Source organism: Anoplolepis gracilipes, chromosome 12, assembly GCF_047496725.1.
Source record: "Anoplolepis gracilipes chromosome 12, ASM4749672v1, whole genome shotgun sequence".
NCBI lineage: Eukaryota > Metazoa > Arthropoda > Insecta > Hymenoptera > Formicidae > Anoplolepis > Anoplolepis gracilipes.
In genome coordinates this window covers 10,371,612-10,388,414 of record NC_132981.1, presented here as the reverse complement: position 1 = coordinate 10,388,414, position 16,803 = coordinate 10,371,612, and the positions used below count along the sequence as shown (strand labels likewise).

General features: G+C 29.3%; 4 protein-coding genes across 6 annotated transcripts; 2 read left to right on the top strand and 2 right to left on the bottom strand.

Annotated features, from left to right (window-relative positions):
* Positions 1-150: 150 nt before the first annotated feature.
* Positions 151-1,349, top strand: Lamtor5 (Late endosomal/lysosomal adaptor, MAPK and MTOR activator 5). 2 transcript variants are annotated; one of them, XM_072903910.1, is made up of 5 exons: positions 151-284; positions 383-457; positions 608-669; positions 794-908; positions 998-1,349. In XM_072903910.1, exons 2-5 carry the CDS (start codon positions 423-425, stop codon positions 1,059-1,061), a joined length of 276 nt encoding a protein of 91 aa, XP_072760011.1. In that variant the 5' UTR covers positions 151-284; positions 383-422; the 3' UTR covers positions 1,062-1,349. The 2 variants fall into 2 exon arrangements, with proteins under 2 accessions (XP_072760011.1, XP_072760010.1); XM_072903909.1 differs by having other exon boundaries at positions 185-303.
* A 738-nt stretch (positions 1,350-2,087) lies between these two features.
* On the top strand, positions 2,088-7,285 carry Sf2 (splicing factor 2). 2 transcript variants are annotated; one of them, XM_072903906.1, is made up of 4 exons: positions 2,088-2,463; positions 3,187-3,571; positions 4,057-4,251; positions 6,507-7,285. In XM_072903906.1, exons 1-3 carry the CDS (start codon positions 2,294-2,296, stop codon positions 4,246-4,248), a joined length of 747 nt encoding a protein of 248 aa, XP_072760007.1. In that variant the 5' UTR covers positions 2,088-2,293; the 3' UTR covers positions 4,249-4,251; positions 6,507-7,285. The 2 variants fall into 2 exon arrangements, with proteins under 2 accessions (XP_072760007.1, XP_072760006.1); XM_072903905.1 differs by lacking the exon at positions 6,507-7,285 and having other exon boundaries at positions 2,089-2,463; positions 4,057-5,813.
* Positions 7,286-10,352: 3,067 nt separating this feature from the next.
* Positions 10,353-12,179, bottom strand: LOC140671555 (farnesol dehydrogenase-like). The gene is made up of 4 exons (XM_072902932.1): positions 11,575-12,179; positions 11,202-11,466; positions 10,925-11,100; positions 10,353-10,636 (listed from the first exon to the last, which is right to left on the bottom strand). The coding sequence occupies exons 1-4, from the start codon at positions 11,704-11,706 to the stop codon at positions 10,463-10,465; spliced, it is 747 nt and encodes a 248-aa protein (XP_072759033.1). The 5' UTR covers positions 11,707-12,179; the 3' UTR covers positions 10,353-10,462.
* Positions 12,180-12,684: 505 nt separating this feature from the next.
* On the bottom strand, positions 12,685-15,880 carry LOC140671554 (farnesol dehydrogenase-like). The gene is made up of 5 exons (XM_072902931.1): positions 15,521-15,880; positions 14,849-15,061; positions 14,361-14,614; positions 13,399-13,545; positions 12,685-13,307 (listed from the first exon to the last, which is right to left on the bottom strand). Exons 1-5 carry the CDS (start codon positions 15,612-15,614, stop codon positions 13,266-13,268), a joined length of 750 nt encoding a protein of 249 aa, XP_072759032.1. The 5' UTR covers positions 15,615-15,880; the 3' UTR covers positions 12,685-13,265.
* Positions 15,881-16,803: the final 923 nt, after the last annotated feature.

The following is a 16,803-nucleotide window of genomic DNA, read 5'->3' as shown; positions in this document are numbered from 1 at the left end:
AAATAAAATACGATATACAAATACAACGAAATTTACCGTGTTATAACGATATAATTCCTCTTCTAAATGTTTGGGAATTAATTCAACGTTCGTGCATAATTTATTTGTACAATACGTTTTATAATACAACGGAAGAGAAGAGCAAAGTTCAAATTACCATACATAACAGCCTTTATTAAAGACGCAGGGTATACAAAATTGCCTGAGACTGATCACGTGGTACATTTATATGTGTGTATATATTTGTGTATTTGTGATACACGTATCACGAACTGTCATCGAAGGTTAGCTGAACATATAAACGTAAATAACGAGTGACTTCGAAGTGAGATCTGTGAGATAACGCAATTATTTTCCAACTAAACGTACTCATTTTTAACAGAAACAGCTTTTTTCACAAGTGTCGAGATAAAGTATTGAAAATGGAGCGAAATTTGGTTAAAACGTTGGATGACATGTAAGGTGTACATATATATATGTTAAAATAAATATATATAACTTGTATATTAAACTAACAAAATAATTTTAACAAAATATAAATTTTGTAAATTGTTTTTTGATCATTTAATTTATATAAATATTATATCTATAAATATTAATTCTTCAGGTATACTAAGGAAGGCATCATTGGCTGTATTTTAGTAGATCATTCTGGTCTTTGTTTAGGAGGTAATAAGTTATTAAAATTATAAGTGCAAAATTATATAAACATAACATCAAAGAAATTGTAGAAAATTATAAATATAAAATTCACAAAATCAGAGTGCAAGATTATAAAAAAAAACTTTTGCAGTTAAAGGTGATGCTTCAAGTGACAGTGCAGGATTAGTAGCAGCTATATCGGGTTTAGTTGCAAAATTAGAACCTAAATCTAAGGCACCGATCATATCGCTTCAAAACGAGAGCAGGTAAATTGATTCTTGATATCGATAATTTAAGACAAAAATTTATATCAATGAATATTTTTACATTAATTGTGTTATTATATCAATTTCAGACAGTGTATTATACATCACAAAGGTCCTGTAGTTGGTGCTATATATAAAGACATATCAACTTGAAATATAATTATTCTTGTTTTACATATGCTTAAAGTTTGTTAATATCTAAAATAAGACATGTCTAGAAATATTCTGTCTAGTTATTAAATATATGAATCATTAATAAAGAATTTTATCACATGTAAATATAACTTTTATCACGTAGAATTTATAATTATATATATAACTATACAAATTATTATGAAAATAAATAATATTTATATAATTTTTTAACAGTTATAACAAACTCATGCAATGCAATGAATCTATTGTATTTATAAGCTTATGTATTTTATTGATATCTATACACACAGATCATAAATAAAATAATTTACATCTTTTAATAGCTCTTTTTCTACTTTGTTTCTTCTTTTGTACCACTTTTTTGTAGCCTAAGCAATTTATGATTTCATATATCCACAGTGTAAGCATGCATAATTTCATAAACATTTTGTTATTGCAGTAGATGTAATATTTTTTCAGTTAAAAAGAAGTGAATCTTTAATAGATAATTTAAATTCAATTATAACTATATTATGCGTAAATTATTATTATTATAACTACAATTATATATATATATATATATATATATATATAATTGTAGTTATAATAATAATAATTTACGCATAATATATATATATATATATATATATATATATATATATATATATATATATATATATATATATAATTGTATTATAATAAATTATAATTTAAAATATAATTATTTGAATAATATGGATGTATATATATCTAGTTTGTTATCCATAATGTATTACAATGAAAAAAAGATTACGCGTAGCTAAATATAATATGTATGTGTATATAATATAATGTGTAATGTGTAATATAATAATAAACTCATTTCAATATTTTCGTGTACTTGGATCTAGTACGGACATGAACCAATCGGTTGTTTTTACCATGATAAAATTTGCGGTCATGTAGTTCGACCTTTCAAAGTGTATCTAGGTGGCGCTAGTATACTAGAAGAAAAAAGCGTGGGAAAAGCGGCGGCTTGGCCCTTCAGGCGTCTCTCTGTTCACGGATGTAAAGAACCAACGGATTTCACGCTCAGTCACGCTACTACCCGGTGTCTCCATCTTGTTTGTTTCTCTGAACGCGCAGAAGAGTTGGATGAGATTTTACTTACTCCGTTTCCGAAATTACGTTACTTTTTACAAGAATTCCTTTTCGGGCACATTCGTGTACATTCGAGCACCGTACTCCCACAGTACGGCGAGAAAATAGATATGTCTCACGGCGGTAGGAACGAGTGTAGAATATACGTGGGAAATTTACCACCCGATATTCGTACGAAGGACATCCAAGATCTTTTCTACAAGTTTGGTAAAGTTACTTTCGTTGACCTGAAAAATCGCCGAGGACCACCGTTCGCTTTCGTTGAATTCGATGATCCTAGGTAAGTGTCTAGCGAAAATTATGCACGCCAAAAATTCACGTATATACACACACACACACACACACACACACACACACACACACACACACACACAAATATATGTATTTATACCATGTATGCATATAGATTACACATATGAATGTCTAGAATATTTTTTATTATACTACCTATTACTATTTGATTCACCGTTTTATATGTACGACATTGCATTTGAAATTATGCTTTTTATTGCAGAGAAAGAACAATAAAAATCCACTTCTTATTTATGGAACAATATATATATATATATATATATATATATATATATATATATACAATTTAACAAATAATAAAAATGATTATTTTTATAAACCTAATAGAATTATTTCTATTTTAGGATATAAGATTCCTTTCATAGAAAAATACCAGATATTTTCTTTTATTATTTACCAGAGAAGGATATCTGTTTAAAAAAGTCTTCAACATATATCAAATTTTATCTCGGCTTTACTTCCTGTACATAGAATACAATTCTATGATTCATTGCAGTATAATTTTAACTGATATTTTGTATAAATATAATTGCTTTTGTACATATATATATATATATACACATGATATTTATCATAATTATTAATTTTCCTATATTGTGAAAAAATTTACAAATATGCGATCTCTTAAGAGTTACGTAATAGCTTTATTATTAATAGAAGAAAATTCTAAGCACATATGTATGTTTTTCAGAGATGCGGAAGACGCAGTACACGCAAGAGACGGTTACGACTATGATGGTTATAGATTAAGAGTCGAGTTTCCACGTGGTGGCGGCCCCAGCAATAATTTTCGCGGTGGACGCGGAGCTGGGGATAGCGGTAGAGGTGGCCGGGGTGAAATGAGCAATTCCCGCGGTCGAGGTCCTCCAGCGCGACGATCACAGTATAGAGTGCTTGTAAGTGGTCTGCCACCAACCGGAAGCTGGCAAGATCTCAAGGATCATATGCGCGAAGCCGGTGACGTATGCTTCGCCGACGTTTATAAAGACGGTACTGGTGTCGTTGAATTTCTACGGCACGACGACATGAAGTATGCCGTGAAGAAATTAGACGATTCACGGTTTAGATCGCACGAGGTACGATCTGCTGATGTTATCTTTAATTTTATTTTTATCGCTGCTTTTACATTGAAATGATAATTTTCATATATAGATGATGTAATATATAATATGTATGTAAAATATATATATATATATATATATATATATATATATAAAATATGCGATTTTAATACGCATATATTTTTAGTATATATAGGTGTTCTCAGGTTAAATGGCCAAACTTGAAATATGAATTTAGGACCTTAAAACAAAAAAAATTTCCTCTGGAAGTGTGCTCGCCCGTTTGCGAGCATACTTCCAGAGGAAATTTTTTTTGTTTTAAGGTCCTAAATTCATATTTCAAGTTTGGCCATTTAACCTGAGAACACCCTGTATATATATATATTAAATGTGTTATATTTTTTTAATGCTTTCATGCTTTGCCTTTATGTGTTTGTATAATCTATTATTGTACTTTGTTCTCTTAATATTCTTTGACCGTTTGATTTAACATGATTTAGGGCGAAGTAGCTTATATTCGTGTGAAGGAAGATCATAACGGTGGCGATAGAGGACGCAGCGAAGACAGAGAAAGAGGTCGTAGCCGTTCTCGAAGCTACAGCCCGCGGCGTCGTGGCTCTCCTACTTACTCGCCGTTGCGGCGTAATTACTCGCGATCAAGATCTCGCTCCAGATCTCGCTCATACGACTAGTGTGTACGTATGTGTTTCACATGATAAGTACAGGTTTACCTTTGCTCTTTACTATATTTCATTATTGCTGATTTAAATTCTACTCGATGAGAATTTCTTCTTCCGATTCAAATAGATTTTGTAAAAAAAAATTCAGATTAATTTCTTCGTATTGTTTAAATTAATTAATTATTCATTAAATTGTATTTGATATATAATTAGAAAAAAAGCATATTGGTATGTGTGGCATATATGTACATATATATATATATATATATATATATATATATTATATATACATATATGCCATTATTTGTTTCTTGTTTTTAAAATATACATATACCTTAGAAGCAAGCTAATTTAATTATTTCACTTTTTAGTTATCATTTTAATAAAAATTTTCTAACATTGAATTTTTAAAATTGATTACCTAATACAATAATTCTATTGAATTTTATTATCTGCACAAAAATAATCATGCTTGTGAACAGTAATTATTTATTTTACTGGTTATTTCCAAACTGTTAGAATTATTCTTTTACATTTAAAAATACATTCCTCCACATATTTGCCAACTGGTTTTGTCATCACTACTTGTGAAATGTGTAACAATTTTGAAGTATTATTAATGAAAAACTTTTGGCAAAATACTAAATTTGAAGCTTTAACATACCTACTACCGTATTTTGACTTAGCTATAATATAAGCAGTACTAGTGTTATTGACATCTATTGTGAATATTTTTAATTGACAATAACATATTCTGAGCCACTTTTCACTAAGATACATAATACAAAATAATAACTATGATTGATCCCATTGAAATCAGCACATCCTGTAAAATATCTTGGTGTATTTGGATACAAAACCCGAAGCTTACATAGTAAAACATTATATTTTAAAACTCGCCTAACAAAGATTTTCTTATTTATAACTGTAACCTTTTGTAATTACTGCATATGTATTATATGATACTTTTTCTTTATTTTCACTCTATGTTTCTAACATCCTTTTATAATCAAAGTTATCAATCTTTGTTATAATCTTATCAAGTTTATCTTGATATAGATTAATTTGGAAAATTTTGCCTGATATTATCAGACAGACATCAAATTTTATCATACAACAACAAACGTATATAAGAACAAAATATGTTGCAAGTAAACTTTTTGCACATGCAAGTGTATTTACATATAATGTAAAATAGGGCTTAAATTAAGATATTTTAGCTCTGCTAAAAAGATGCTTTTCTCTTGTCATAAATTTTTTTAAATTATTAATATTATAACAACGATAATTATACTAAAAAGAATATTGTTTATGTTTTTATACTATACATTGCTAAACTAACAAATATTATATATTTAACATTGCTTGCATTCTCATAGTATTACATATGTAGTTAAATAATTCTTGTTAATATGCAGTTACAGAAATTATGCATTCTATTTCTTAATTATAAATTGTTTGAAGGCTTTAGAGTTTTTTTCATATTGTGAACTCAATTCTTCAATTTATCGACAAATCTAATCTCGAGAAGATGATTTGATACATCTCATCTACACGCGCCTTTGGCAGTAACAAAAGTATATAAATTTAAAGAAACAACATGCTGTATTTGTCATATATGATTTTGACATTATTGACTTTAATAGATAATTTCTGTATGTATAATGCAAAATAAATACCTCAGAATTGTTTACACTTTTAATTTATCATTTGAATCAAAATAATTCCGGATCGAATACGCGTAGTGATGACAATATATCGCGCATACATACTCTACAATGAAATATATGAGCATGTGACAGAGTTTATTATTATATACTATATATATATATATATACATAATTATATTGGCGTAAAATTCTCCTCGCTATGATATCACATTATCAATCTAATTCGCTTTATAAATAACACACATATTTGATACACGAGTGATCTTTAATTAATAATGTGTTATAGGTCATTTTTATATTTTGCGTTATATTACTTTAAATCTTATTTCTTAGAAGAAAAAATCTAACTCATCTAGAATTCTTTAACACGCGTCAGTGTGAAAACATACGATATAATATACCCATTATATAATCTGGACACATTAACAATAAATCCAAATTAAAACAAATAATACACAAGACAGATATATGATATCTACAGAATTGGAGAAACGGGCTAATTGAATGTCAAACGCAGTAATTAAGGCGTAAAATAATATTTTTCTCATATGTGACTTATTAATTGATTGTCAAAGTTATAGTTTTATAATCTCTTTTTAGAATCATCAGTAGCGGCTATATATGATATGATAAAGCATAGACAAGGCATAAATGGAATTCACATAGAAGATAGAAGTACATAGATAAAATTGAATGGAAGCATGTATTATGCTCTTAAGTGATCTTCAGCAATTTCTATAACAAATGCAAAAAATCTCTCCTGTGGATTTCAGCCGTTAAAAAAGAAAATGCATGGAAGTTAAGAATAATAAATAAATAAAAAATAAAATCATATTTGTAAAAGAAGACGACTGACCATAGTTATTTAAATTTGCAGAACATAGAAAATTGAAACATAATTGTCGGTTAATCAAATAAAAGATCACTTGATATTAACAATGACATGACGATAAAAACAAACATAAGATCTGCCAACATTTTAGACGTTAAAATAACATCAATAATACGCGTCAGTTTTAAATTTTACAATTAGACAACTTTTCTACTCTTGTTATATACATCGTGCAAATTTGAAGATTAAAACTATTTTCTTGTCTCTTTATGAATATCATGTCTGACATTAGTTTTATATTTCTTCAATAACCAATTAATGTTACATTGGAAGAAAAAAAAATTATTTTGTACCTTTCAATTAGCTCATTTATTTTTATTCTGTGGATATTTTATAGTCTTTAACTTTGTCGGATATATGAATTGCGATGAAATAATTATTAATTTATATATCGTCTTTCGCATTTTTCTGTTTGCGTGTTTTCCTTTCTACATTTCAAAACTATGTAATTAGAAATGTATTTTTAAAAACTGTTATTCTACATATATTCTAAAGTTGCACATTTGTGAAAGGAAAACATTTGATCATCATATATTTTATTTTTGCAAATTAATCTTGTGATTTGTTTTATTATATGTACATTATTTTTTAAACTTTTTATGAATTACATAAATGTATTCCTTGATAATGTTTAAAATCTTCTGTCATAAAAATCTGTGTATATTATATATACAGTATATATATATATATATATATATATATATATATATATATATATATACACCGTATATATATATATATATATATATATAATGTGCATATTATATATCTCATTAATCACATCACGAAGATTAAATTTGCATTGATAAATTGTATATGTCTATTATTATAATTTACATTTTATAAGAAACTAATGTATTTTTTCTTCTTTTGTATATTGGATTGGATTGTAACACAATGAATGAAAAACTGAAATCAACACGATCTTACTTCTTGGATGGATATAATACACATTCGCTTGACGTTGGGATGAGATGGATTGCGTTTTGGAGAGCATAAATTATAAAAGGATTAAAAGACATAGATGAAAATGAGAATAGCGAAACGGGATACTTTCAAGAGGAAATTCAGGATCAGGAGAGAATTTTGGAGAGTGAGATGAAAAAATGATTTGTTCAAGGATTCTCGATTGCCGGAGCAGGAAATCAGGAAACGTTGGCAAGTCCATTACGAGGAGGCGAAAAATCATTAATATTTCTTTTTGAAACTAGTAGAATCCCAGTTTGAAGCTCGACATTTTTGTGTGTCGCTGTTTTAAACGAGAAACATAACGGGAGTGGGACTTCCTCATTATATTATGTGCTTATTCGGATAAAGTGCTTCGAGCGCGTATTATTTCTGCGTAATGTTAATTAATATAAATAAATATGTCGCGTTTATTAATTCATTTATAATATGAACAGTCAAACTAGTAATGGATTGTCAACTGCAACTGGATTCTGTTGGAAGGATTTTGTTTATAGTTTCAAAGTTTCTTGAACTTTGGTGAGAGAAGATTAATTTTTCGGATCACTCATATTGAAGATGGATTTTCGATGTTTATCCTCTTATTGATGCAACAGATAATTTCAATACTAGACTCAATTTTCTTAAGTTTTTTCTTCTTTTTTTTTCTTTTTTTTTTTTTTTTTGTGTATGCATGTAAAATAATTCGCATTTAGTGTTAATTTCAAAGGTGGAAGTGATTCTTTGAAAAGACTATTGCACGCCTAATATCATATATTTAATAATATCGGCGATTTAAAATTTAATTGTCAGAGAAAAGACGTATCTCGCGATAACGGCCGCTTTTCCGACCGATCGTGTTCGTTAAGTGTATTTCTTTTTGTCGCATACATTATAAACCACAGTGCGAGTCTTCAGGATTTAACTGGCATAAACAAGAGGATGATTATGGATTCGCGTTTGAGTATAAAGCAAACTCTCTGTCATCTTGACGGAAACTGGCTCCATAGTTTTAGAGGAACTCGAATACGAATGGTACGACGGACAGGATTCCGGATTATGTCCGGATTAGGATGCTGACAGGATTCGGAAACGGGATAAATTATAGTATGCATGGACGGATATTTTTGAATAAGGATAAAAGAATTTCCTACACTGTATTCATCGGATTGTATCGAGCGGATCACTCGGATTCATTAAGATGAACGATATGCGCAATATGGATAAGGATGTGGATTTGGATATATCGTTCGCGCTTCATAGGGTTCACGGATTTCTCTCCTAGGTCGGATACGGAATTTGGACTCGTGTTTAGCGGGGAAACAAGATATAGATTGGATGTGTCATTTTTCTCACGGAGAGATGAATCACGTGGATGTGATGATGTGGCTTGCCATAAGGTATTTGTAAACAGCATCTTTATACCTGAGATATACTATCGATATTTATTTCTCTGCATGCTCTCTTCGAAAATATTCTTATATTCGTATTTTCATTTTTGTCATCAACAAGTCAAACGCAATTTAGTAACACGCCTGTGCCTCGAAAAAGTCTTAAATATGTTTGCATTTAATAATCGATCTTTTCTGTGTTCAGCTTCATGCACATTGTTATGAAATTCGTCGTGTGTAACGCAAGACAAATTTTGTAACAATAGCAACAACTAGTTGATAACAGTTTTGCATTTTTTGTTGAATTAACATATTTCTTTTCTTATTTTCCTTACGTTATATCGTTCTTCTATATTTAATTGTTATACAAATGTGAAATATATAATAAGGAAACATATATACAGCGTCGAATCTATAACGTTCTCGCATAGTGTGTATATATCCACAAATACCCGATTGCCGAAATTGATAACAATTCCTATTGTTATCTTTATTCTTATACACATCTACCTAATTACATAATTACAAATTTATCATCCGCTGATTTTATTTATTATTCCGTACAAAATCATGTACCCCTAAGTGTGCTACGTTATACAGGATATATTTCTTCACAATTAGGCACTAAATATAACACCGATCGCTTCACACTTTCATTAAATAGAACTATCCCAAAGTATATCGCTTTTTTGCAATCCTTTTCTTAACATAATAAAATAGATTTTGTTACTAGACTGGTAAATGGAATAATTGGAAATAAATACGTCAATGTAAACACATGGCATTATTTTGTATAAATCCACCTTCAATCATTTGTGAATAAACAACTTTCGCGATTCATATATCTTCTCTCGGACATGTGTAAGAAATTTATTCAGTCAAACATAGCATCCCGCATTTAGAGTATGAATTATTTTTATAGATTTTACATGGACAAAAGACATATCATGAATGTCTTCAAATAAACATTATGGCATAGTTTTAATCTTAAATTTTAATTATTTATATTGCTTATTTTTTGACTCGTTATCAATAAATTTCTTAAAAATGTAAAGCTACAAAAAAGCGTACATTTATATTTATACGAAATTTTCAAAATGATATTCATACGTATTAATAATCAGAAATTTGATAATGATGTATACTCAAAAGAAAAGTATATTTTTTTCTATATAAAATTAATCTATTAAGAGGATTAATATAATAAATTCATTTACATTATTTATATTTGCAAAAATGCAAGCGCTTTATTTGTCACTCAATGATATGTATACTCATTGTCAATATTACAATATTTGTCATATGCAATGATTTTATCCGATATTCGCTCAAATAATTTCTCGAATGGGTGTAATAATGAGATGCTGAATAAGCATGTTCTCCGGATTTTGCAACAAGAAGAGGAGAGTATCTACCACGTTCTTTGGTTTCAGAGCCAATCGTGAATTCTCTTTAAGCCACTGCTGGGTAAGCTCGGTGTCTACCAAACCCAGGGATATAGTCTGTCGTAAAGAAAATAAAAAACCGTTACGAATATCAATTGAAAAGAGATGCTGAAATAATTGCCTTGTCTGATATAATTTTTTCTCCAAAGTATTTTTTTTTTATTCTCACAGAAATTTCAAAAGTTATAATTATCAACTAATGATTTTTGTAATATTCTGTTTTAAAAATTAAAAATTTTATATTTGGTCTCTCCAAACTATTTTAATGGTGTATAATAAAATTAGAAAATTTTAATTTATTTTTTTTTTTTATTATATTGTTATGTAATTTTCGAAGTTACTTACGATTATTTTGATGTTGGACCCGTTTTGCGCCAATTCCAAACGAAGAGATTCGGTCAACGTAATTAACGCAGACTTACTAGAAGCATACGCCGGAGAAATGGGACGATCATTAGCAAGAGGCAAGCTCTTGAGACTGCATATGTCGTTGATATTAATGATGATACCATTATCGATACCTAAAATTATTTAATTTATATATGATATAAAAATAATTTTTTTAAGTTATTTAATATCATATGTGTCTGCGTGCTTCTCTCTAAAAACAATTAAAATTTACCCTTGTTCTTCATTAATTGTAAAATTCCCTTAGTGATACACATTAAACCGATTATATTAATGTCAAGAGTTTTCTTAAGCTCCTCAATTCCGCCGGTGATGATAGACCAATCGAGATTGATAGCTGCGTTATTTATTAGAATATCCACAGATCCCAAATTCTTCTCTATCCATTCCAACGCGCCCTCGATGTCGTTCTGAAGACTCAAGTCGCATTGAAGGGGATACAACTTGCCGGGTTTGCCTTTCAGTTCTTCCGCGAGCAGCTACAAAATTAACAAGAGTTTTATACACTCATTGCTTCTATATAATAACCCTCCATTAAATTTTCATGTGATTTTTCATTGTTAATAGCTTATTTAAAAAATATATACCTTCAGCTGATTCATATCACGAGCGAGACCGATGACTTTGAGTCCCTTCGACATCAGCTCTTCTAAGATCGCCTTACCAATTCCATCGGTGGCGTCGGTGATGAGAGCGGTCTTGTTCAACAGAGAATTCATGTTGAGGATTTGCACTGACTGCAAGAATCACGAGAGAAAAGGAAGAAAAAAATACTGTTCACACTAGAAAGCGGAAAGCTTCTGCATGCCAATCCGTATCCACGACACCTTTTTATACCACGCCGAAAAGCTGGCCTTCGATTAAGGGGTCGCGCATAATCTACCAGACGTCTCGATAGTTCATTGTGTTCTTTGAATATTTTCTGGATGATGTATTCCCGCGCGAATATTGCATATTATTTGTCTATTGATATTACCGCTTGTTTTTTCGATGTGCAAGTTTCTGGGTGATATTTAAGACTATCGCCACGCGCTCGCTTACAGATAATGCGTATCGTGGATGTTGTTAACGCGAGTTCTCTCGCGGAAACAAATTATTATTTAAAAAAGACGATTAATTAAAAGATATTGTTTGTCGACGTATAATTTATGCAATGGAGTGAAATAATTACATCACCTAAAGATATCGGGTTTTCTTTTTATTTTATATTAATATATTAAATGGCGAAAAGTGTATCGGAGAAATTTTCGTATAATCAGCTAGTTGTGACAAAAATTATAATAAGATATATATTGAATATTAATCCTACACGCTAAAAAATTTTGTGTTAAATTTCACACATTTCTCGTGTCCCAATTTATCCATTCTAATTTTAATGTTAATTTAACAGAAGGAAAATATAATATGTAAAAAATTAACACAAAAATGTGAATTAGTGTAAGATTTACTTGTTACTGTGTTGTTTTAACTCTTAGGTGAATATTAACTCAATGCAGAAAAGTTAAAATAACGACAGTATGTTATTATATTAACATAAGAGTATGTTAACAATTTAACACAAAAATTTCTACACGAGAAAATTTCAACAAAAATACAAAATGTTTTTTACCGTGTATGTTTGCTTGACATAATAATTGTAGATATACTTTGCGTCGGTACTAGAATTACAAAATTAAAAATAAAATAAAATAATGCTAAGACTTAACAGACTCAATTGTTTAGAATGTCAAATTTTAATATAAAGCTATTTAAACATAAAAAGAATGAGATACACAAAATAATATGCTGACGAAAATGCGCGAAGTATTTTCGAAGAAGGCGCAGTTAGGTCGCAGAAAACGATAAGTCGATATCTTCGTTAAAAGTGTTGCATCAGAATTTTCAAAGAGGAAGATAGGAACGTGGGAGAGAGAGATCTTTTCACCCCAATCGATCGACTCATTCCTTCGGCAAATCTTTGTATATTAAGTACTAGATGTAGTTCGTCGTGCGCCGATGAGGAAATTCAAGTAAGTCAACATCATCTTTCTAAGAATTCTCCGAATCTCTTTAATTTTCTTAGATTTTTCTTTTCTTCTGTGACTCTTATATTATATTTAATTAACTCACAGGATAATTGATGCAATTTGAAATAGAAAAGGTAAAGCCATAATAAATGTAAATCCACTTCCTTTTATTAACACTCTTGCAAAAAGGAAAGAAAATTATTAGATTACAATTATATAATATTTTATATATAAATTATTTTTGTAATCCATATAATTGGCTTGAAAATTGATTACCACGATTCACCCAGAGGTCTCAGCACGATATCTTGTATCTGCAGGAAGAAGATCATTCTTTTTTTTTTTTTTGCACAATATGAGCGCAAAGACACATGTACATTTTAGAAACGTATACAGAAAACATACTAGAACGTGAGGAGGATTGGATAGCACGTAGATCACTGCTGCCGCGACATCGTCTGGGTCCAAAGTCGGCATCATCCCCATTGCTTCCGGTGAGAACATGCTGTAAGAGGCCATGAAATCGGTCGCGACTAAACCGGGACTGATGGTCTGTAATAAAAAAAATTGTAAGTATAACCAAAGAGAGAGAAAAATTTGTATTTAATTTTCTTTAAATAAAGATGTATTTTAAGATACTTAAACATACATTTATTATATATATCTAATATATAATATATTAATAATCAGGTTTGGGAAGTAACGCGTTATTTGTAACGTCGTTACAGTTACTTTTTTGTAATTTAAGATTTAAGTTATAAGTAATAACGTTACTATTTTTTTTTCTGTAACTGTAGCGGTAACGTAATTACATTTTTTTAATATATAACGGTAACAAATTTAACAGTTACTTTTATCGTTACTTTTTATATCTGGAACCTATTTCCTATGACATATTATATTTTCTATTTTCATATATTCAATTATCAACAGATCTTCATATTATAAATTTAAAATTATTATGTTAAAGGTTTGAAAGAAAATTATGAAAATACAAAAAATATATCGTGTATTTGACTATATTTATAAATTTAATGCAAACCAAAATTTTTTTATTTATACTTTGAGTGTTTAAAAATTTTTTCCTTATTATTTATGATTTTACAAATTTAAAAGAAGAAATTTAAAAAAATTTATTGATATTTTAATTATTAATGTTTTTTTTAATAAAATATATTATAAAAGTATATTTTTTATTTAATTTCTGATCTCGTTTTAACATTAAAAAAGTAACGAGTTACTTCTTTTTTTAAGTAACTTTTTAAAAGTAACTTTCCCATCTCTGTTAATAATACATTATATGTTAATAATGTATAATTATATTATATGTAAATAATATAGAATTATTAATATATCGAATGTCCTACCGTGACTCGTATATGCGTGCCTGCAAGCTCATGTCGTAAGGTCTGAGCAAGACCGGTGACAGCACGTTTCGATCCTGGATACACACTAAATCCCGGTATGAAGGGTATCCTCTCGGCGGCTAAACTGTTCACGTGAATCACCACGGCATCCTCGGCAGTCGTTTCACGAATCGTACGAATAGCCTCACGCGTGCAGAGACAGAGTCCCAAAACATTCACATCGAATACAGACTGCCACTCTTCCAAAGTGCCGCCTGTAAAAAATATATTAATGTTTTCTATCGTGTTAAAAAAAATGACAATTGCGAACATATATCTAACATTATATGATGAAAAAATTTTTTTAATTACTCTTTTAATATCTTTAAAAAATAATTATTATATTCTTATCTATTAGTTGGACAAAGTAGCTTTTATGTTAAAAGTAAACGTAATTTTTTTTTTTTAAAGATACATTATTTTCGAATGTAAAATTTTTTGTCAGGTACCTATAAGCGAAGATTCCTTAGTGACACCGGCGCTATTTATGATAACGCTTAGCGGTCCGATTTCATCCTTTACTCGCGCGAATGCCGCGATTACGCTGTCCTCCTTAGTGACATCGCATTCTACGGCATAGAGCTTTCCCGAAGAGTCCTCCAAGTTGTCAGCAATTTCCTTAATTCTCTCCACTCTTCTCGCGAAGCCCGCCACTATCATACCTGTAGACAATAAAGCGATAAAACATAAAAGTGTTTTAAAAAATCAAAGAAAATTCATCTTTTTTTTTATATATATAATTTCGAATTAACATTTTTTTAACGCATTATTTTTCAAATAGGACGAATAATATTAGATTTTATTTTCATATGAGTATAATGCGATTATTTTTCAATTAGCAAATGACAAATTATCTCGCGCCGACAAGTTGAGATGAAATTGTAAAGCAAATTGAAATTTGTCTCTTGATTGAAATAAATTTTATTAAAATGAAATTAATAAATAAATTTTATTAATTATTAATTATTAAAAAAATTATTATTATTATTTTATTATTATTAACTTTATTTATTATTTTATAAATTTTATTTTATTTTATTTTATTTTTGTTATAAATTTTATTGAAATAATTGTTTACAATGTTGTCTAATGTAAAATTAATATAAAATTCTTTTATTTACCTTGTTTAACGAGACTTCGAGCGATTGCTGCACCGATTCCAGCACTGGCTCCGGTAACCACAGCCACCTTTCCAATCCATCGCTCCATCCTCATGCAACGAGATTCGAGAGGTGACTACAGACCACAAGCCTCGAGTAATAAGATCGCGCTTGTGTGTTCCAGACATCAGTGAAAAAATAAAACAGGTAAGGTATGAAATTCAATAATCCTTGCAACTGGCATCGTGGCCTCGATCAAATACGATTATATCCGTTTGTTAGATTGAATCTCAATCTTTCCGATGATATAAAAGATCAGATAGTATTACTGAATAGATACTATTACAAGAAACATAAAACGAGAGTTTGATCTGATTGTGAACAAACTGGATTTGTCATCAGTTTGTTTTATGTTGTCACAAGAGATAAGTAATTAATTTTTATACTTTAAAAAATATATTTGTCCATTAAATATCTATTATATTGACGTTATGCTTTGTATATGAAAATTTTATTCAACTTAGTTACTAATTAATTAATTTATTTATATCGACAATTTTTTATAAATTGATATATTTGTCAGTTTATTGGCTAACTTTTTTTAGCTCTATTTATATTTATTAATATGCTTGTTAGCGAGTTTAAAGATTAATTCCTCAACTAATTAAGTATGTATGAATTAATTTTTCCTTATCGTTAGAAATATTAATTAGATTCGTCACAAAGATAATTATTGCGCAAATGATATACAAATATAATTTAAACAAATGCAAACGCTTCCTGCTATCGCTTTACACATGTTCCACGTGCATTTATTAATTGAGTTTAACGAATGATTAATGTCGACATTAATTATTGGATTACATGCGTCCACATATGTGTAGCCTGTTGGAATTTATTGAATGACACGATGCGACATCGTTCAGTTAAAATCGAATCTAATCTTCAAACGTAGTCTCTCTTCTACGTAAGAAATTTATATTTATGTTAAAAATTCAAATTAATCGCAGTTAGGTGAAGGTAAATATAAATATCGGTTAATATTGATTTGGCTACAAGTATATTTTGGGTATAAGGCGTCTACATGGATGAATGCTGGATACAATGCGAGGTATTAATTTCTCTTCTAGAGGTCTAAAGTTCTTTTACAACCGTGAAATATCTCGGAATGACTATGATCGATCGACGTATCGTTTAAACGTGGCATCGACGACGAAACTTCTAAACACCGGGATTTAGACAAATTTGGTACCAAGGATCGTGTATATATGTTTTTCTTTTTTCAGATATTTAGAAGAGAACAT

What these genes read in the sequence shown, in the direction of transcription:
- Lamtor5 (XM_072903910.1), top strand. Translation starts at nt 423, where the DNA reads ATGGAGCGAAATTTGGTTAAAACGTTGGATGACAT. An exon ending in TTCTGGTCTTTGTTTAGGAG is followed by an intron (nt 670 to 793) that starts GTAATAAGTTAT and finishes AAACTTTTGCAG; the next exon opens with TTAAAGGTGATGCTTCAAGT. An exon ending in TCGCTTCAAAACGAGAGCAG is followed by an intron (nt 909 to 997) that starts GTAAATTGATTC and finishes TATCAATTTCAG; the next exon opens with ACAGTGTATTATACATCACA.
- Sf2 (XM_072903906.1), top strand. Translation starts at nt 2,294, where the DNA reads ATGTCTCACGGCGGTAGGAACGAGTGTAGAATATACGTGGGAAATTTA. An exon ending in GTTGAATTCGATGATCCTAG is followed by an intron (nt 2,464 to 3,186) that starts GTAAGTGTCTAG and finishes TATGTTTTTCAG; the next exon opens with AGATGCGGAAGACGCAGTAC. An exon ending in CACGGTTTAGATCGCACGAG is followed by an intron (nt 3,572 to 4,056) that starts GTACGATCTGCT and finishes AACATGATTTAG; the next exon opens with GGCGAAGTAGCTTATATTCG.
- LOC140671555 (XM_072902932.1), bottom strand. Translation starts at nt 11,706, where the DNA reads ATGAATTCTCTGTTGAACAAGACCGCTCTCATCACCGACGCCACCGAT. An exon ending in GTGATATGAATCAGCTGAAG is followed by an intron (nt 11,467 to 11,574) that starts GTATATATTTTT and finishes TTAATTTTGTAG; the next exon opens with CTGCTCGCGGAAGAACTGAA. An exon ending in ACAATTAATGAAGAACAAGG is followed by an intron (nt 11,101 to 11,201) that starts GTAAATTTTAAT and finishes AAATAATTTTAG; the next exon opens with GTATCGATAATGGTATCATC.
- LOC140671554 (XM_072902931.1), bottom strand. Translation starts at nt 15,614, where the DNA reads ATGAGGATGGAGCGATGGATTGGAAAGGTGGCTGTGGTTACCGGAGCC. An exon ending in TCGAAGTCTCGTTAAACAAG is followed by an intron (nt 15,062 to 15,520) that starts GTAAATAAAAGA and finishes TATTGTCTACAG; the next exon opens with GTATGATAGTGGCGGGCTTC. An exon ending in CCAATCCTCCTCACGTTCTA is followed by an intron (nt 13,308 to 13,398) that starts GTATGTTTTCTG and finishes TTCTTCCTGCAG; the next exon opens with ATACAAGATATCGTGCTGAG.